General features: G+C 37.8%; 4 protein-coding genes across 11 annotated transcripts in view; all 4 read left to right on the forward strand.

The window, feature by feature from the left end:
• Nucleotides 1-7,574, forward strand: part of LOC132792358 (serine/threonine-protein kinase mig-15) — a 39,423-nt gene extending 31,849 nt beyond the window's left edge. For 6 of the 8 annotated variants that reach the window (XM_060801697.1, XM_060801692.1, XM_060801694.1 and 3 more), the window contains 8 exons: nucleotides 1,295-1,438; nucleotides 3,513-4,172; nucleotides 4,232-4,387; nucleotides 4,460-4,627; nucleotides 4,689-4,838; nucleotides 4,899-5,033; nucleotides 5,103-5,177; nucleotides 5,313-7,574. In XM_060801697.1, coding sequence (XP_060657680.1) covers nucleotides 1,295-1,438; nucleotides 3,513-4,172; nucleotides 4,232-4,387; nucleotides 4,460-4,627; nucleotides 4,689-4,838; nucleotides 4,899-5,033; nucleotides 5,103-5,177; nucleotides 5,313-5,486 — 1,662 coding nt within the window. In that variant the 3' untranslated portion in view covers nucleotides 5,487-7,574. Of the gene's footprint in view, nucleotides 1-1,291; nucleotides 1,439-3,512; nucleotides 4,173-4,231; nucleotides 4,388-4,459; nucleotides 4,628-4,688; nucleotides 4,839-4,898; nucleotides 5,034-5,102; nucleotides 5,178-5,312 lie in introns of all 8 variants that reach the window. The other 2 variants (XM_060801693.1, XM_060801698.1) reach the window with 2 other exon arrangements.
• The window catches only part of LOC132792361 (uncharacterized), a 104,842-nt gene that overhangs the window by 23,449 nt on the left and 62,963 nt on the right, over nucleotides 1-18,430 (forward strand). The gene's annotated exons all lie outside the window — the stretch shown is intronic.
• LOC132792363 (large ribosomal subunit protein uL2) lies at nucleotides 7,929-9,243 on the forward strand. The gene is made up of 3 exons (XM_060801705.1): nucleotides 7,929-8,008; nucleotides 8,243-8,382; nucleotides 8,452-9,243. Exons 2-3 carry the CDS (start codon nucleotides 8,245-8,247, stop codon nucleotides 9,082-9,084), a joined length of 771 nt encoding a protein of 256 aa, XP_060657688.1. The 5' UTR covers nucleotides 7,929-8,008; nucleotides 8,243-8,244; the 3' UTR covers nucleotides 9,085-9,243.
• LOC132792362 (protein daughter of sevenless) lies at nucleotides 9,804-17,669 on the forward strand. The gene is made up of 7 exons (XM_060801704.1): nucleotides 9,804-10,011; nucleotides 14,247-14,607; nucleotides 14,670-15,379; nucleotides 15,442-15,562; nucleotides 15,623-15,875; nucleotides 15,939-16,536; nucleotides 16,954-17,669. Exons 1-7 carry the CDS (start codon nucleotides 9,946-9,948, stop codon nucleotides 17,542-17,544), a joined length of 2,700 nt encoding a protein of 899 aa, XP_060657687.1. The 5' UTR covers nucleotides 9,804-9,945; the 3' UTR covers nucleotides 17,545-17,669.

Consider the following 18,430-nt stretch of genomic DNA (forward strand, 5'->3'; position numbering starts at 1 on the left):
ATGCTAATGAGATGCTAAACAAAAAAATAAATAAAATAAAATAGCATTAAGCTCCAAAATTTTGCAGGCTTAACTCGTAAGCTTCTTTTTATGACACCTGTAAATAATGTCATTATCTCATCGTTTGACTGTATTTTAAAGTTTTCGGCAGTATGGAAGCATGGAAATTAAAGAGGATTTAAGTGGGAATTAGTGATAACTAATTAAAGATTTAGTAGAACTTGACTAAAAACAAAAGATTTAGAATTTACAAATTAAGACGGTTTTAACTTCAGACACAAATAATAAATTAAGATTAGTTTAGCTTAGTTTGATATCAACATTATTTATTTGTATAATATCTTCAAAATATTAGACGAGTTCAATTTGACATGGAAACAATTAATTCATATTATGATTTAAACTCAACAATATTTTAAAAAGTTCCAATATGGAATTAGACCTACAAAGTTTTCATATTCAGATTTGATTCAACAGTTTTTAAATAGATATGGAAAATTTTGATATAGATAATGCTAGCTTTCTATTTATTAAATTGCAAATGTAAATTTATGCCTTTGCTTAGCTTTGCCAAAAATTCATATATTTTTTGCTCAAAATTGTTTTAAAGCTTTGTATAAAAATCACATTTCTATTTTATTATTATTTATGGCAAATATGGAATTGGAAAAGTTTTGTTGGTTTGGTTAGTGTGAAGTTAAATTGGTAATTCAAAGAACATGGAACAATTAAAAAGCAAGTTTTGTGATGTTTGCAATTTGAGCAACGTTTTTTGCCTGCTGCGTGCGCAGTGCTGTGAAAACCTTTCGAAAAAGTTGCGCTAAACAAAACTAAACTAATTTTAAGTGCTTTACTTTATTATGTCTATGAGGCTCAGCTTTAAAACAATTTTGAAGACCTCCTTCTCCCCCAGAACAACAAACAAATATTAATTGTTTTAGTTTGTAAGCTTTTATATAAATGTTAAACGTTGAACATGTTGTGTTGAAGGGCACATCTCGAGTATCCTTAAGTATCTCATTGGCATTCACTTTGCTCTCTCTATCTATCGTTCCACTCTTACTCTGTCTCTTTCTCTTCCTCTATTTACGACTCTTTCGATTTTGTTGTTTTATTCATTACTTTTTGTTGTATTACTCTTTGAAAAGCATTTATAACCCATTTCTCGTTTTAATTTCATTTCCCAAAAAAAGTGTTTGTTTTCAAAATTTATTGCCACCATTTAAAACTTTTTGCTCATGTGTGTTTTTTGCTCTCTCTCTCTCACTCTTTCTCTCGCCTCTCCCTCTAACAGAATCGAGGTGTAGCCAGTGGTGCTGGAGGGGACAACAGCGGCCTTGGCACCCCGGGCACCCGCACCAGCAGCGTTCTGCCCGATCTACTCAGCCAGGCATCGCCGGCAACGCCACCGCGTCACGATAAATCATCCAGTGAGGAGGTGAGTAGCGTTCGAGTCCCATTAATACTTTCGACTCGTCTCGACTCGTATTTATCAATCGACTCGATTTTTCATTGTGTGTTTTGTGCGTTCAACTCAACTCCAACTCTTTGTTTTTTTTTTTATTTTATCGAGTTGCGAGTTGAGCGTTTCTGTTTTATTTTTATTGATATTTTTTTACTGTGATAATAACTTAAACGCCCCCTCAAGTTTTTTGCTTTGTTGTCTGTCCCATGCATAATCAAAAAATGAAAAAAAAAAAAATAAAAAAATTAATACATCTCAACAAATCGAATCATCCATTTTTAATTCATTTGACTGTTTGGGTTACAATAAATGAAGACTTCACTAAATTGTCGCCTTTAAAGCACCTTAACATTCAGTTAACATGTCAGAGTTATTCGCACAGTGGGTCACTACTTGCCAATTGTATCAAGAGAATTAGTGATTTAATTCGAATCTTCTTTTTAAGACTATAAATGTTTCCCTAATTAATTTTTATCATAAATGTTTTTTTTTATTAGTTCTGTGCTTTACAACAAAATTATACTGATATTTTTCGAAATTATCTAACCCTTGAATGTAACTAATCCAAAAGAAATATCTTAGCATAAACATTTTTCTTTGACGTGGAACAAAGTTCATTATGAAGAGCGCGTAACGAAATATCAAATATCCATACAAATCAAAAAACATCGTATTGAATTGGTCAACAATTAGATAAAAATGGAATTTTAAATAAAATATAAGATGCATGCGATTCGCTGCTTTAAAAGTGCATGAATTCATAATTCAATTTTAAATTGAATCGAAATGAAACGAAATCGATTTGAATTTAACCAAAACCAAATTAAAAACGTTACAAACAATTTCTTCTTCTTAATTGTGCTTTGTCTTTCCGCAACGTTTGAGCTGATGGCCACTACGATATATTCTAACAAATTACAAAATACAAATCAATTACAAACAAACCAAATTTTACAATAGTAAGTATGAAAAACAACAACAAACAGAAATAGTTTCCAAAAACACCAACACAAAAATACTCTCTCTAAAATAAAAATTCTAAATATCCCCAAAACTACCAAACATATCCAGTATGAATACTTTTGTGTATAGTTTTATTTTCCAAACAATTTTTTCATGTGTATTGTACATACTCCTAAGTGTGCAGGGCTTCTTAAATTACTCAGCAAATTTTATAAATTTTTTGCAATGGGAATGCCTGATTTTTTACGTTTATCGTTTTTGTATATAATGCAAAAAAATATGTGATATAATTTTGCTCGCGAATTAATGCATTGCATTCCACTGTGCTCAACATTCACCATTCTTGTTGCGTTGCATAGCAACCAGCTTCATGTCACTGTCACTAACATTTCGTATGCTGCACTGCTGTTAACGCTCTGTAAGCCTAACAGAGTGTCAGTCTTTTCATTACTGCTGCTGTTATTAACAGCACTGATTTCTCCATAACAATTTGAGAGCATTTCCGTTTCCGTTTTCATAAGTAAAGCTTTTCTATAAATCCTAATCTCATTCTTATTGTTTTTCTACACACACACACACACACACGTACACATTTAAATACAAATATACACAAAACCAAACAAATTTTATGTTTTATTTACCATTGGCCTGTGGGGAAAGACTAATCACATTTTTTATTTTGTTTTATTTATAGTTCTTTTCTATAATTGTTAACATTTTCCAACACTACTTAGTTCTATGTTCTTTTAATGCAAATATGTATTCTTGGCTATTGTTTTCTTTATTTGACTTGTCGCTAGCTTAAGCAGCACTCAATATTTAATCACCTACACACACACACACACACAAAGATAAACACACACACACACACTACCAACCTTCCCTAAGCATGTTTAATTTATTAATGAATTTATTTTGTTGCCAAACTCGAAGACTAATTCAAATTTTTTTCTTGCACTTTTTCTATTTTCTTTTTTCTCTTTAATTACAACAACAATACAAAACAAAAACCAAAAACAAAAATATCAAAAAACAAAACCTATAAACAAATCAATCGAATCAATCAATGTTATCGATATAAAAGTATCAAGCGGCCATTAGTTCATCCGTGCATTCCACGCCATCGAAATCGTTTATCGCTAGCAGCAACAGCAGCATCAACGTCGCCGGAGGCGGCAGCGTCGCTGTCGGCGTCGGCGGCCACGGTCATGGCGGCGGCAGCGTTGTTGGTGGTGTAATTATTAGCAGCAATAATTCACCACAGTCAACCATATCGCTTGCCTCATCGTCCACATCGAATTCACGACAAAATTCGCCAAAGAATTCGATAAGCAAAACGCGCTCTTCCAGCAGTATTACTAATTTATTGCATAAATCTGCTTCTTCCTCCTCCGCGAACATTCTCCATTTGACGCCTGGTGGTGGTGCCGCTGCCTCCTCCATCTCGTCCGCCAACTCTTCCCCCGCACACTTGCCACCGCATGCGTATGCGCTGCAACAGAAACAACGCAGTTTTCTCACCTTTGGTTTCGGTGCCGGCGGCTCGGGTCCGACACGTCGTGAATCCACCGTCAATGTGAATGTGACGCCCACATCGCATGATGTGACCAACGATACGCCCGAGATACGTAAGTATAAGAAGCGTTTCAACTCGGAGATCTTGTGTGCCGCACTCTGGGGCGTCAATTTACTGATTGGCACTGAGAATGGACTCATGCTGCTCGATCGTTCCGGTCAGGGCAAGGTAAGAGAGATTAAATCCTTGGAAATTCCTCACACTCAACTGGTTAACTTCTTTGACAGGTCTATCAACTCATCTCGCGTCGCCGCTTCCAACAAATGGAGGTGCTGGAGGGTCAAAACATATTGGTTACCATATCGGGCAAAAAGAATCGCGTGCGCGTCTATTACTTGTCCTGGCTCAAGTCCAAGATCTTGCGCACCGACGGTCTCTCTGATGTAAGTTTGAATATCAAAAATTTCATTTAAAAAACGTACTTTGACTTAATACCTTTCCTCTCTCTCCTGTAGCAAGTGGAACGCCGTAATGGCTGGATTAATGTGGGTGATCTACAAGGTGCTGTACATTTTAAGATTGTCAAATACGAGAGGATTAAGTTCCTAGTGATTGCATTAAAAGACTCGATTGAAATTTATGCTTGGGCGCCCAAACCATATCACAAATTTATGGCATTTAAGGTGAGTATTAAGTGTACTCAATTTAGTGGATATCGTAAATTTGTTCTTTCATGTTCTGTAGAATTTTGGTGAACTGGAACATCGCCCCCTTTTGGTCGATCTCACAATTGAGGATCAGTCGAGACTGAAAGTGATTTATGGTTCTGCTGAGGGTTTCCATGCGGTTGATTTAGACTCGGCTGAAGTATACGATATCTATCTTCCTAAGCATGTAAGTGGCTCCTGCCATACTGATTGGATATACCCAGTAAATGTGAAATTCAACACACAGACTCAGGGTGCTATCATTCCGCATTGTATTGTGGCGCTTCCAAACTCAAATGGTATGCAACTGCTGCTGTGCTATGACAATGAGGGCGTCTATGTGAACACTGCCGGACGTGTGTCCAAGAATATTGTGCTGCAGGCAAGTTAATAAACCCTAAGAAATAATATCTTGTTTGCTGAAATTTTTTCTTCGTTTATTCCTTCGCAGTGGGGTGAGATGCCCACTTCTGTGGCCTACATAGGCACTGGGCAAATTATGGGCTGGGGCAACAAAGCAATAGAGGTGAGTAATATGATGAAATGTAATCCCAACGTCAATTTATATGTAATGACTTTAAAGGGTCTCACACAGTCTATACTCAGTTGCGGTTTTCTTATTGAAACTAATTCACCACACTCTCATTTCTCCCCACTTTAGATACGTTCCGTTGAGAGCGGCCATTTGGATGGTGTGTTTATGCACAAGAAGGCGCAACGCTTGAAATTCCTTTGCGAGCGCAACGACAAAGTATTCTTCAGCAGTGCCAAAGGTGCTTCATCGTGTCAAATCTACTTTATGACGCTCAATAAGCCAGGCATGGCCAATTGGTAAATTTTCCCCCCTCAACAAGCTTACCAACAACAACAAAAATAAATAAACGGAAATGGAAAAGAAACTGGCACTTGGCACCCTTCCGCAAAACTTGGCAACTGATGATCCAACAACATTCAATATAAATAACAACAACAATTTCTTCTTATTTTTTAAAAAGCAAGCTAAAAAAACGCAAAAAAAAAGAAATATCAAACACACGCTGACACACAACATTTAGCTCGTTTAAGTGAAAAAAGTGCATAATTTATAAGTGAGACCATCCTATACATAATACACACCACACACACACACGTAAACTCACCACACTCAACACACACGCGAACGTAAACGTTGTGCTTATGAAAAATCACCAGAATGAAGAAGACCGTTTTTCAATTAGTAAATGTGCTATAAAGTTAAATACTCGCAAATATTGAGAGTGCACAATTTTTAAGCAAAAAGCGTTAATAAATGAATTAATTGATTAGCGCCATCGAAGAAATTTAAGAAAAAAGCGCGAGACATTTTCAAAGCTCACTCGTCGAGGTTTTTTTCATTAGAGAAGAATAGAGAACAACAACAAATCAAATGTTGTTTGGACACACACACACATGCATATATGTATATTCATATGTACAATGAAGTTACATAACTAAATCGCAGTTTATTTGTATGCACACACACACACACACACAGATACACGAACACACACTTATACACAACACAGCAATTTCATTTCAAATGTCATTTTAGAATTGTGTTCATGTTGTCTCTCTTCTACTTATCATAATTTGCCTACAAGTTAAACTTAAGTTAAAAGCAAGCAAAAAAATAATAAAACAAAACAAAAGGAAACGCAGCAAAATGAGAAAAGCAAAACAAATATGAAGAAAACACGATAAGACGAAAAAGAAACGTGCGTATATCGAAAATAATGATCGAATTGTGAGCAAAAAAAAATGCAATTAGTTTTTCATTGTTCTCGATAGCAATCTATTAGTATTTATTTGTGCGTTTTGAGCTAGTGCAAAAGCAAATAAAGCAAAAACATTAACATTTATATAAATATATATAAATTAAATGTATCTGTATGCTCATTTTTATGAAAACAAAATGAAAAGTAAAGAAATGAAGTTAAAAGAGAAAAATTAAACAAAAAAGCGCCATTGTAAAAACTAAGTGATAAAAAGCAAATAAATAATATAGAAATGCTGAGCGATACAGAAAAAATAAAGAAAAAAATGTTATAAGCCGAAACAATTATGATTGATGATTTATGTGTAAAATAAGACAGAAAGCAAAACAAAAAGCAGAAAGCAACACAAACAAAACAAAATGCTTAACAAATTTAAGATGAAGCAAGCTAAACGAAATTTGAAACCTACTTATGAGACAATTGATTGAATGCATCAAATTACAAATTACACAAAAAGAAAATAATAATGTCATTTTTGAGGACAACTACTTACCTTGATAAAAAAAAAAACAAAAACAAACACGATTGGAGGGAAGAATTCGATGAACCTAGTTAAGCTGCATTTTTTACTGAACTTTTATACAGAACTAAATGATGATGAAACGAAATTCTCTATAAAACAAAAAACACAAAATCGAAAAAAAACAAAGCTAGCATGTTAAAATGAAAAACTCAATTAATTATGATGATGACAAAAAAATAACAAAACTCCGCTTGTGTGCTGTGCATTTCAATGAATATTCCTTTCCTCAGTTTGTTTTTCATCACATTCGTGTGTGCTGCTTAATTAATTCAAATGGCTACGTTGCAATATACACATTCTATATACATTATACATTAATGTTCTCATTATCAATCGGCACACAACAACTGCAAATACCACTTGCAATACATATGTCAAATTATTATGATGAGCGGCAGTTAATGCTAAATATTATTGAATTATTCTTCCTTGTTTTGTGTTGTTTTCTCAATATGTGCGTCCCTCCCTTAAGTAAAATGAAAAGAAAATATACCCGCGACTACCCGTCTCAATCTAAAATCTAAAAAAATTAAATATTTAAAATATTGTTTGTTTTTGTGTTATAAAAAGAAAATAAATGTATACACCCCCTAGCCCCCCAAAAAAATGTCCCCCATATTTAATAATGTTCTTTAAAACAAAAATGCACTAAACTGCAATTAAAAACCGAATTAGTAATAAAAAATGCTTACTTTATTTCTAAAATAAAACAAGTAAAATTGATGATGAAGAAATGAATGTAAATCTAAATCGTAAAAAAAATTATTATATATATAATCTCAAAATTAAAAACCAAAAAAATCAACTGCAATTCAAATCCTGTTTTTTCGATAACTTGCGGTATGAGGTGGGGCGGTTATAATCGATATGTGGCGGTTATAATCTGTGTGGCATCGATATGTGGCATGTGTTGAACAACATTAAAAATGTGTTGAAAACAGCTGACGGAAAACAACGTGAAGTTGGCAGCGCTAGCTGTCACAACTTTGACAATTTGCGTCTCTCTTCCTCTTCTCTCTTTTCTTTTTTACCCGAGCATCGGTAGGTGTCGACTGCTGAATTGATAATCGCAAAATTTCGAATACAAACTAAAACATCCAATAAAAATAATCAACAATATGTGCAAGATAAATATTTCACTTGCGCGAGCATATAATATTTGTGGCAGAGTGCAATTAAAATGCGATTAAAAATGACGCACAATATGTTTGTGACTTGTGATGTGTAATAACTAGCATAAATTAAATGATGGTCTGTCTATTCTATGTTCTCCAGAAATGGGTCGTGTAATTCGTGCACAACGTAAGGGCGCCGGTTCCGTCTTCAAGGCGCACGTCAAGAAGCGCAAGGGAGCCGCCAAGCTGCGTTCTCTGGACTTCGCCGAGCGCTCTGGCTACATTCGCGGCGTCGTCAAGGTAAGTTTCTGATTGGAAGAGATTAGAAGTCAAAGTAAATGCGTATTGATTGATGATTTAAATTTATAGGACATCGTGCACGATCCTGGTCGTGGCGCTCCCCTGGCCGTCGTCCACTTCCGCGATCCCTATCGCTACAAGATCCGCAAGGAACTGTTCATTGCCCCCGAGGGCATGCACACTGGCCAATTCGTGTACTGCGGTCGCAAGGCCACTCTCCAGATTGGCAATGTGATGCCTCTGAGCCAGATGCCCGAGGGTACCATCATCTGCAACCTGGAGGAGAAGACTGGTGATCGTGGCCGTTTGGCGCGCACATCTGGCAACTATGCCACCGTCATTGCCCACAACCCCGACACCAAGAAGACCCGTGTCAAGCTGCCCTCAGGCGCCAAGAAGGTTGTGCCTTCAGCTAACCGCGCTATGGTCGGCATCGTTGCTGGCGGCGGTCGTATCGACAAGCCCATACTGAAGGCCGGTCGTGCCTACCACAAGTACAAGGTGAAGCGTAACAGCTGGCCTAAGGTGCGTGGTGTTGCCATGAACCCTGTGGAGCATCCCCACGGTGGTGGTAACCATCAACATATTGGTAAGGCGTCGACAGTCAAGCGTGGCACATCCGCTGGTCGCAAGGTCGGTCTTATTGCTGCTCGTCGTACTGGTCGTATTCGTGGTGGCAAGGGAGACAGCAAGGACAAATAAACAATGCGCCGTCTTAACAGTTAAGGAAGAGCAGGTTCCGTCTGAGATCAGCGTGGTGATGATATTGTTTGTTATTGCGCTGCTTGGCTTAATGTGTATGGAAAAAAAGATGTATGTTTTAATCAGCATACGACGGAATAAAATTTATTTCTAAACAAATATGCTTCAAAAGTTTTTATTGAAAACAATAAGGTTATAGAATAGTCAATTAGCATTCTCGATTTGTTTGCTCATAGAGTTGCACAAAACATAAACATTGATGGGCATCATTGCTTAGGCAAAGTAATTCAAATATTTGAGTATATATAAATAGATAATCTGGTAATAATAAAATATTTTTTTATGAGTTCATACATTTATATTGAAATTCAAAATATCAGTTGTGCTCAACACGTTTGTTGGGTGTGACCGCAGGCTAAATTTCCAAAATTTGAGTTAAATGTCAATAATGTGGCTACACTGATTTTTTAGTTTAGTACATTTATGGGAGCTATGGTTTTGAATAAGTTATTTAAAAAATGTTTGACATATTTGCTGGATGTGCTATGATTTACTAATTTACTAGCAAACAAATCAAATATTTACGAACAGACTCATTTTAAAATGATTTTTTACATTCTTAAATCATATTCAGCAATCATCGAATATCGATAATTTAGATCTTCAATGCTGGCTATCGCTGTGTGACCAACTCTGCAACAAGTTTGTAAGCAAGTGACAGTGGCAGAGGTATATTTTAAATTTCATATTGCGGTCACGCTGGTCGCGGTTGATGTGTGCGCGGACAGTGAGTGAAAAAACGAGCTGAAAAATCATAATAAATATAACGCTAATACAACAAACGTGTCGAACAAATAAATAATGGATAGCACATTCCACGAGGGATGGCTTATCAAATCACCGCCCACAAAGCGCATTTGGCGTGCTGTAAGTGCTCCATATCCACATATCCATTGCATGTTGCTGCATTCGAGAGGAGGCAACAAAGCAATTTTTTCTTGTTAGACCCAAAAACACAAACACATACAAATACCAAATGGTCAGTCAAATGTGCAATCTGCAAGCGCAGCAAACGTTGGGAGAGAAAAATGCATGAACAACAACAATGTTTAACTCTTTTCTTTCCGCTTGTTCTACACTGAGTCATACAAAGCAACGCACAACAGGCAGTGGCATTCTTTTTTCTGTTTTTTTTTATATACAATTACGTTCAGTGTATATCATCTCAGTGTGTGCGTGTGTAATGGTATGCGTGTGTGTGGCAGTATGTGTGTGTGTTTGTATGCGATCATTTGTTTGTTTGTTGTTGTTGTTTTGTGTCCGATAATCATTTTTAATTCATTAATAAGCGGCTGACTGGCTGTGCATGGGTTGCATGGCTGATGATATGAGTTTGTTGTTGTTCTTGTTGTTGCTGCATAGCTTTGGCTTTAGTGGGAAATGCTTGAGAAGTGATTGAAATGCAAACAAGCGAAAAACCGCAAGTTGCAAATTGTGAATGAGCTATTTACGCTAGAGCTGCGCGCATGTGTGTGTGTGAGTGTATGCGTGTGCTTCTCTGTTTATGGCGTATTTTACTGTTGTTGCGTTGCTGCCGTGTTTATGTTTGGCTTTTTGGCGTGGGAACATTTTGTGACGCTAGCTGAAGAGAAGAAAAATTGAAAAAAGTTTACGCTTAATTAAATGTTTACCCTGTGCTAACCGTTAAGCGCCGCTAGCTTGGCAGCTTGCTTTGTTGCGTATTAAATTACAACAACTTCGCTGCTGGCAGCGTCGTCGTTTAATCAAATTTACTTCCAAGTAGAAAGTGCTGCCCCAAGGCGATCAGCATGAAGCAGAAGAAGAAGAGGCACGTACAAGCAGGCAGCATATGCCTTGTTTTTCATTTCTTTTTGTTTTTTTTTTTTTTATGTACATCATAAATACATTCATGCCGAGTCTATACGATAAGCCACACATCATGCAGAATGACGCACTTGTCGCTCAGCTCTGTTGTTGTTGTTGCTGCTGCTTTTGTTGTTGTTATTGTTATACTCTGTCTGGGAGCATTATCATTTTGTCAATGCATCTGTAACGCTTTTAAGTAAGGCGTGGCTATGTTGATAAAGTTGAAACACTCTTTACTAAAAAGGTTCGTTTTTCTGTCTGGAACTGTAATATAAACAAGACTTTATCTGCTACGGATATATCGTATCATCTTATATCAGGGAACAAACAGAATGTTTATTTATTTTTATTTATATAAACAAAAATCATATTCTATAAATAGTGTTAGCTCAAAATGAAAATTATTCCTTTTGTACCAACCAAATCTTGATTCCCAATTTTAAATTTAATATTTTAGTCATCTAAAATAAAAATTAAAAAAAACAAATAACAAATTTTGTTGTCTAAAGGCATTACAGAAAAACTTTAGAATAATTATTAGCACTCATTTTGCATTATAAGTATAATATAGTTAGGAATATTATTTTTAATTTAATATTTTTGATACTGCAAAATATTGAAATTGGTTTTGACAAATTCATTATTTATTTGTAGCTGTCTCAACAATTCCTTTTTCCCGTTTATGTGTATACTAAAAGCTTATACTTAATAATCTTGTTAATACACATACATAAAAAGACATAATTTAAAAAATATAAAAGATCACTTGAGTGCATTTTAAAAATATAAAGATTATTAAACTGAACATTGAAATACGAAAAGTTATTTTTTTTTTAATGTATTATTTTTATTTGTCTTTAAGAGCCTGAACGAATTAAAAGTTTTCTAGTCAAAAATTAAGTTATTATTTTTGCAATAAAATTAAATTTTGTCTGTAATAATAAGTAAATATTTATATACAAACTGATCAGCAAGAGTATTAAACTGGCGGCTACCCAAAAATTATAACTCTTTTTAAACATTTTTCTTTTATGTTTCCTTACCCAGTTCAGGCAAGCCTTTTATAGGGGCTGTATAATAAATATGTAAACAAATATTCAACCAAACATACGCAGCTAAACATTAGGTATTCCACACGCTTAAAGAAAATTAGCTGAGCATTCTTGTTGTACTATAATTGTTGTTGCTGTTGTTATTGTTGTTGCTTCGCCTCAGGGTGCCAATTTCTCCATATGGTGCCACTGTGTGCGTGTGCGTGTGTGTATGTGAGTGCGTGTGTGGCATTATGTTTATTGTTTATAATTGAATTAAGCGTGAAACTGTGCAGACAACAATGCAAATTTGTCTGGCACAAAAATAAAATAAAACAGCAATCAAGCCAGCATTGAAGAGCTATCGCATACCCTTTGATTAATCTGAATAATCATAATAATAATAGATAATAAAATTCTCGTATATAGTCATCTGTCTGAAGAATGTATTTGTCAGTTGTTTCTTATGATTCAGAAATGATTCCCATGCTTCACATGCATGCATTTTAAATTACGCATAATTCTTGAGTCATTTTCCGATCGCGCCTTCAAGAGATCGACCTGTTGATTGGCGAGGAGGTGAATGCTTCATGGCTGTAGTGCAAAGAGCAACATTTGTGTTGGCATATTTCCAGCTTTTCATCAAAACACTATTCCAAGTATTTTGTTTAGTTTTCTTTATTTCCACGCAGTATAGATTTCCATACTTACGTCTTTAACTTATCGCCAATTGGCTAAAGTGCAACTTTGTTTATTTCAAGGCAAATTTGATCGTTAATCTGGAAATTTATTTACATTTAAAAGCGAGTAAAAATTATAATACTATTGGGTAGCTAAACTACAAAGTACCCCAACGGCATAAGTGATATTCATAAGTGAATGTTACGATATAAATAAAATTATAAAACAAATTACTTAATAAAGTTAAATACAATTCGAAGATATATTGGAAATAGTTAATTATTATTATTTCATTATTTTGAATTCATTATCTTTCTAAAAGAAAAGCTTATTCTCAAAGTGTTACTAAAATAAGCTTATGGAAATACATTTAGAAAATTCATTGGAATGGATTATTATTTTACTTTTCATTTGTTAATTTTTTATACTAAAATAAGTTTATTTAAATACTATTTGAAAATTCATCCAATTAGACTATTATTTTGCGTTTCATTTGTTTTATTTTGTTGTATCATTTATAAATTTTTATTTTGAGTTGTTAATTTTTATTTATTTGTTATTTTTATTATGCGTATATCTTTTATTTAGTTTTCCATTTATTTCAACTCAGTCTTCGAATACCGATTTGTAGTTTAATTAAATTGTTTAATAAAAAAACCTGAAGTCTTCCGGATTTGTGTTTAAAATATTTTAATTTGATTTGCTATTTAAATATTGGAAGGAAAACTTTTTACAATATGCATTTTTCGTATATTTAAAGTTAGATTAGTTATTCTATTTAGTTCTGAAGTAAATTTTGTAGCTTTAGCTTTTTCAGATTGAAATATTTGAGGTAGCCGTAGTGTGCACTTATCAGCTATAACACCCTATTATGCACTTGAATACAGGGTATGCATATTAATAATTTGTTGAATGTTTACCAAACTCTCTAGTCGACCGTCTGACCTTTGAGACTTGTTTCACGTTTAGTTTTTGCTGCGTTCTTCTTTTGTTTGTACATACGACTTGCTGCTGATATTTTCTTTCAAGAAAACGTAGCTGTTATTTTTATCTGGCAAATCAGTAGATCGTGACCCAGCGAACTTCCGACGTTTTTCTGCGACGCATTTGCAGCGATATTAACTGTCAAAAAAGTAAAGAAACACCATTGAAGTCTATCAGCACTAACTAATTGTTTAGCTGCTGCTGCTGTCAAGAGAGACCGCAATGTGACCTGGATAAGAGAACGTCGGATAAAAAGTCAATAGACTCTCGACTCGTGTCCGACGAGTGGGTTAGGTTGGTTGCTTGGTTGTTTGGCAATGCGGTGGGTGTGAGCCGTTGTTGATTACACAAGAAAAATGTCAATGTAAAAGCGATTCGCGGAAAAGCGACGTCGACGTCAGCAGCGACAGCGACGTTGGCAGCGAGTTAAGCGTCGCTTACTCACTACTGCTGCTGATGATAGTCCGTCAGTCTGTGACTGCGACTCGAATCCAACATACACATCCATATTCGAGCTTATCGTGTTTATAATAACTTGTTTTTATCTATTTTTTTTTGCAACCATCACACAAATTGCAGCGCTGGCGTCGACGCTGGTTCACGTTGAAGCAGGGCGAGATACCGGAGCAGTTTTGCCTTGAATACTATACGGATCAATACTGCCGTAAGCTGAAGGGTGTCATCGATCTGGATCAATGCGAGCAAGTCGACTGTGGACTGCGACTCGAGAATCGCAAGCAAAAGTTTCAGTACATGTTTGACATCAAGACGCCAAAGCGCACATATTATCTGGCCGCTGAGACGGAGGCAAGCATGCGCGATTGGGTGAACTGCATCTGTCAGGTGTGCCATCTGCATGACACCAAGCAGTCCAATGAGCTGCCACTGGGTGCCACAGCCACAGCAACGCCCACAGCAGCCGCAACTACAGCGCCAACAGGTAAGTTTTAGTGTACAACCACTTTCACTTGACAAATTACTGACAACTTTTTGCATTTGCAGCCGATGAGATTCGCAGCGCACAGCAACACACAAGCTCCAGCGGCGCTCTGAGCAACTCCACGCAAAACACAACAACAACCTCGCTGCATTCGTCGGCCAGTTCGCTGCTGCGTCAGCGTCCATCGGCGGCGGTTATCGATCAGCAGCCGCAGAGCAGTCTGCAGCAGCTGCACAACAACAACTCCGACTCGGTCTACGTCAATACGGACTACAACAATCGCGAGACCTTGCTCTGCGACGCGCACTTCGATCAGCAACAGTTGCTCTCGGCTGCCCAACAACAGCCGCCGCCTTCGCCTGCCACGGCGCTCTATTTGAATCAGAGTGCGTTGATACAGGCTCAAGCCCAGGCAGCAATTGCCGAACAACAGCAGCAACAGGCTGCTCGCCTGGCTGTTAATGCCAATGGTGTGGTTAGGAAGCTGCCCGAGCATTTAGTGCTCACTCAGCAAACGTTGGCTGAAGCCATGGCACAGCAGCACAGCAGTGTGCAAGCGTCGCCAGCATTGAGCACGGCCTCGGGGCCCTATATACCAATTAGCGAGTGCTTCACGGGCAGTCCCAAGCTGCTGCCGGATGGCCATGCGCTGGCGGGTGCACTGAACAATTTGGATCCCAAATTCTATGATACGCCGCGCAGTCACAACAACATTGGTCTCAATCTGACCAACGATCAATCCTACTCACCCAAAATAACCAATTGCAGTTTGGTAAGTGCTTCGAAGTCTTTGCTCTTGGCAACTAACTGATTCGTTTTGATGTTGTTTTGCAGCAACAATTGGCCAATGCCAACAGCAACAAGCAGCGTAGTCAACGCTCAGATTCGGACTCGGAAAGCGTTTTCACCGATGATGACGAGTGGGCACATCCTTTGCCACTGCGCGAGAATGTTGGTAAGTAGAGCAAAACTTTTAAATGTTAACTAGCTTTTACTAAAGCTTTGGCTTTCACAGATCGCAGCACGCGTCCTTCGGACAGCTCCATTGAGAACGAATCTTTTGTGCTGACGTATTCGCAGCGCTTTTCCAAAATGCCTGAGGATGGCGTTGCCTTGGCGACCACAGCAATTGATAAGCATGGTAAACTAATTAGCAGCCATACCACAGCTGCTGCCGATGGCGCTGGCGAGCATCATACGCTTGAGAAGCTGGCCAAGGTGCTGAAGAACAAAAACAATCTCATACTGGACTTTAAGGAGAATGAAAAGTATATACATTGAACTACGACTTGTGAAGTTTTCCATTTCATATTATGTTTTTTACTTTGCAGACTAACGCGAGATTTGCCGCAGCTGTCGGACACGGAGAACACATCGCCTGCGATTGTTGCCACACGCCATGCGAATTCCTCGTTGATCGAAGAGAGCTATGACATTCCACGTTCCCATCAGCTGCCCTACTGCAACTTGGGCCAGCTGCTGGGCGAGCGTCCTGTGACCAGTCCGCACAATTCCAATCCCATTGCTGCCTCCACACCGAATCTCATGGCTGATGCCAGCGCTGCAGCGCTAGTTAATCCCAGCCCGGCAACATCGCACACTGTCACCGCTACCAATTCACCGACAAGTGCACGCACATTGCCACGCCCACATTGTTATACAAATGCAGCGCCCACGCGCATGGAGGGCAATGTGTTTCGTTATGATTTCATCGAGCAAACCGATTGTCCACCTGTTAATCGCAAACTAAAGCCGAAGCCGGCCGAGTTGACGCACAAGGCGAGTGTGGAGGATAAGCCGCCGGAGGAGTTTCCCGCCAAGCCGCCAGTGTGCTCCATGGAGCAGCTGACCAGCAAATTGGGTGCCACAAAGCTGCAGTCTGGCGTAGCGCCGCCCAGCGTGGATCGCAAGTGCAAACCAATACATAAGGTAAGCATATGAGAAAGAAATTAAATAAGCAACAGAGATAATGGAGAACGTTTGCAACTAAGTCTAAATTTATTAATTGCTAATGAAGTGACCGCATACATAATTGCATTCAAATAATTATGAAATTCGTGAATAATTAGCAACAACTTAATTGCAAGAAGTTCTTTGACTCTTCAGAAGAATTTTTAGTCTTCGACTTACGATTAACAAAATTTGCTGGCTAAACCAATCGCTTAGCTGAAATTTCGATGATTGTTTTAAAGCAATTATTTCTTGCTTATAACATTGAAAGCTAAGCTAAAACCATTATGAAATTTATTTTAATCGATTGGGTTAGCCTGATATTTCTATAAATGATTATAAATTGTAAACACATATTTTATGTGGCTTCTGTTAATCTCTGTACTTTCCTTTTAGATGGGTTCTTCGGCAACCATGTCAGCGGCCATGCGTCGATCCTCGGGTGCTCCGCTGTCGATGGTGCTGCCCCATGAGACGGATGTGCATTCACCAGCCGCTTCGGGCTATTTCCATGAGACACGCACGCTGCCGCGTCAACAGCATCGTCAGCATCCCAACAGCCCGGGCAGTCAATCAGTGCAACATCAACGCACCGCCTCCGCCGCTGCAGCCATGACATCCACGTCGGCAGCAGCAGCTGCGGCTGCAGCAGCGGCCGCGGCACTGAAGCAACAACATCAGCAGCAGGCAACAAGTCAACAGCAACAGTCGGAGCACAAGTTGCAGTACTTTGATCTGGATGTGACTAACAAGCCGCCGCTGCTCAATCGCCAGAGCATGAGTGTGGGCAATCTCTATACGCAGGGCGGCACAGCGGTGGGCGGTGCTGGTGTGCGTCTGGGGGCAACGGATGCGGCGGCTGTGCGCGCCCCAGTTAAGAGCAGCGTTGTCTACAACTCGGTGGACTTTGTCAAGACGGAGGCGTTTAAGCGCATACGCGAGGAGCGCAACAAGGAGAGCAGCGAGAGTGGCAGCGGCAACAAGTAATGAGCAAACGAGCTGCTTCCGAATCTTCCACATGACTCACATGATTAATGTGCAATAATAAGCGTCATTCGGATCTATTTTTTTGTAGTGCCTATATAAATGCTGTCAACACAGTGCAAATTCTACGTGGCTTTGACGTATTCGTATTCATATTGAAACGTCTACAAATACACCCATGAACCCCTCATATACATCCATATCCATATACATATACATATATATATATATACATATTTACCTAGAGATTTAAGTGATTGTATTAAGTTCCGAGTCTTTGTGCCTAATTGGCGTGCTTTTTAAATGCTGCTGTGTCGTCTCTCTAGAGATGATGATGATGTCTTTGTCCTTTGTCAGCGTGCTTCCAACATTTCCTCCTCCCCTTCCCCTATGTGAACACACAGTTAATTAGTAGTATAAAGCATTCATAATCAAAATACGAATAACTTGTAACGTTTTTAGTGCTATTTTTTATGTACACATACAACAAACACACACACACGAAAATCTACTATTTATATACAACACGAATTTTTTACAATAACGAATTATATACAATTATTATGTAAGTGTAACTCGTGTGCGACACAAGCTGTGGCTTGATATTGTGCTTTAATAAATCTTTTTTAACATTACAAAATTTGTGCTGGTGTTTTTTTGTCTTTATTTGAACAAATTCTTTCCAAGTTAGTGCAAATCAGTGAAATATGACTTGGCGCCATCTATTGTGGAGTACACGCAATTAAAAGTTTTCTTCAAAATTTGAATTATAAGCAAAAAGCATTTATTGAAGTATATTGCTGTAAGGCAAAATAAAATACTTGAAATTGCCACTAAATACGTTCACACATAGTATAAAATACTATGGTATTTTCTTTAAGCGGTTTAT

This window comes from Drosophila nasuta, chromosome 3 (genome assembly GCF_023558535.2).
Source record: "Drosophila nasuta strain 15112-1781.00 chromosome 3, ASM2355853v1, whole genome shotgun sequence".
In the NCBI taxonomy this organism is placed as follows: domain Eukaryota; kingdom Metazoa; phylum Arthropoda; class Insecta; order Diptera; family Drosophilidae; genus Drosophila; species Drosophila nasuta.

Excerpts from the sequence above, each read along its gene's own strand:
- LOC132792363 (XM_060801705.1), top strand. The coding sequence starts at position 8,245 with ATGGGTCGTGTAATTCGTGCACAACGTAAGGGCGCCGGTTCCGTCTTC. Across the intron at positions 8,383-8,451 it reads ACATTCGCGGCGTCGTCAAG|GACATCGTGCACGATCCTGG; the intron begins GTAAGTTTCTGA and ends TTAAATTTATAG.
- LOC132792362 (XM_060801704.1), top strand. The coding sequence starts at position 9,946 with ATGGATAGCACATTCCACGAGGGATGGCTTATCAAATCACCGCCCACA. Across the intron at positions 10,012-14,246 it reads CAAAGCGCATTTGGCGTGCT|CGCTGGCGTCGACGCTGGTT; the intron begins GTAAGTGCTCCA and ends CACAAATTGCAG. Across the intron at positions 15,380-15,441 it reads AAATAACCAATTGCAGTTTG|CAACAATTGGCCAATGCCAA; the intron begins GTAAGTGCTTCG and ends GTTGTTTTGCAG.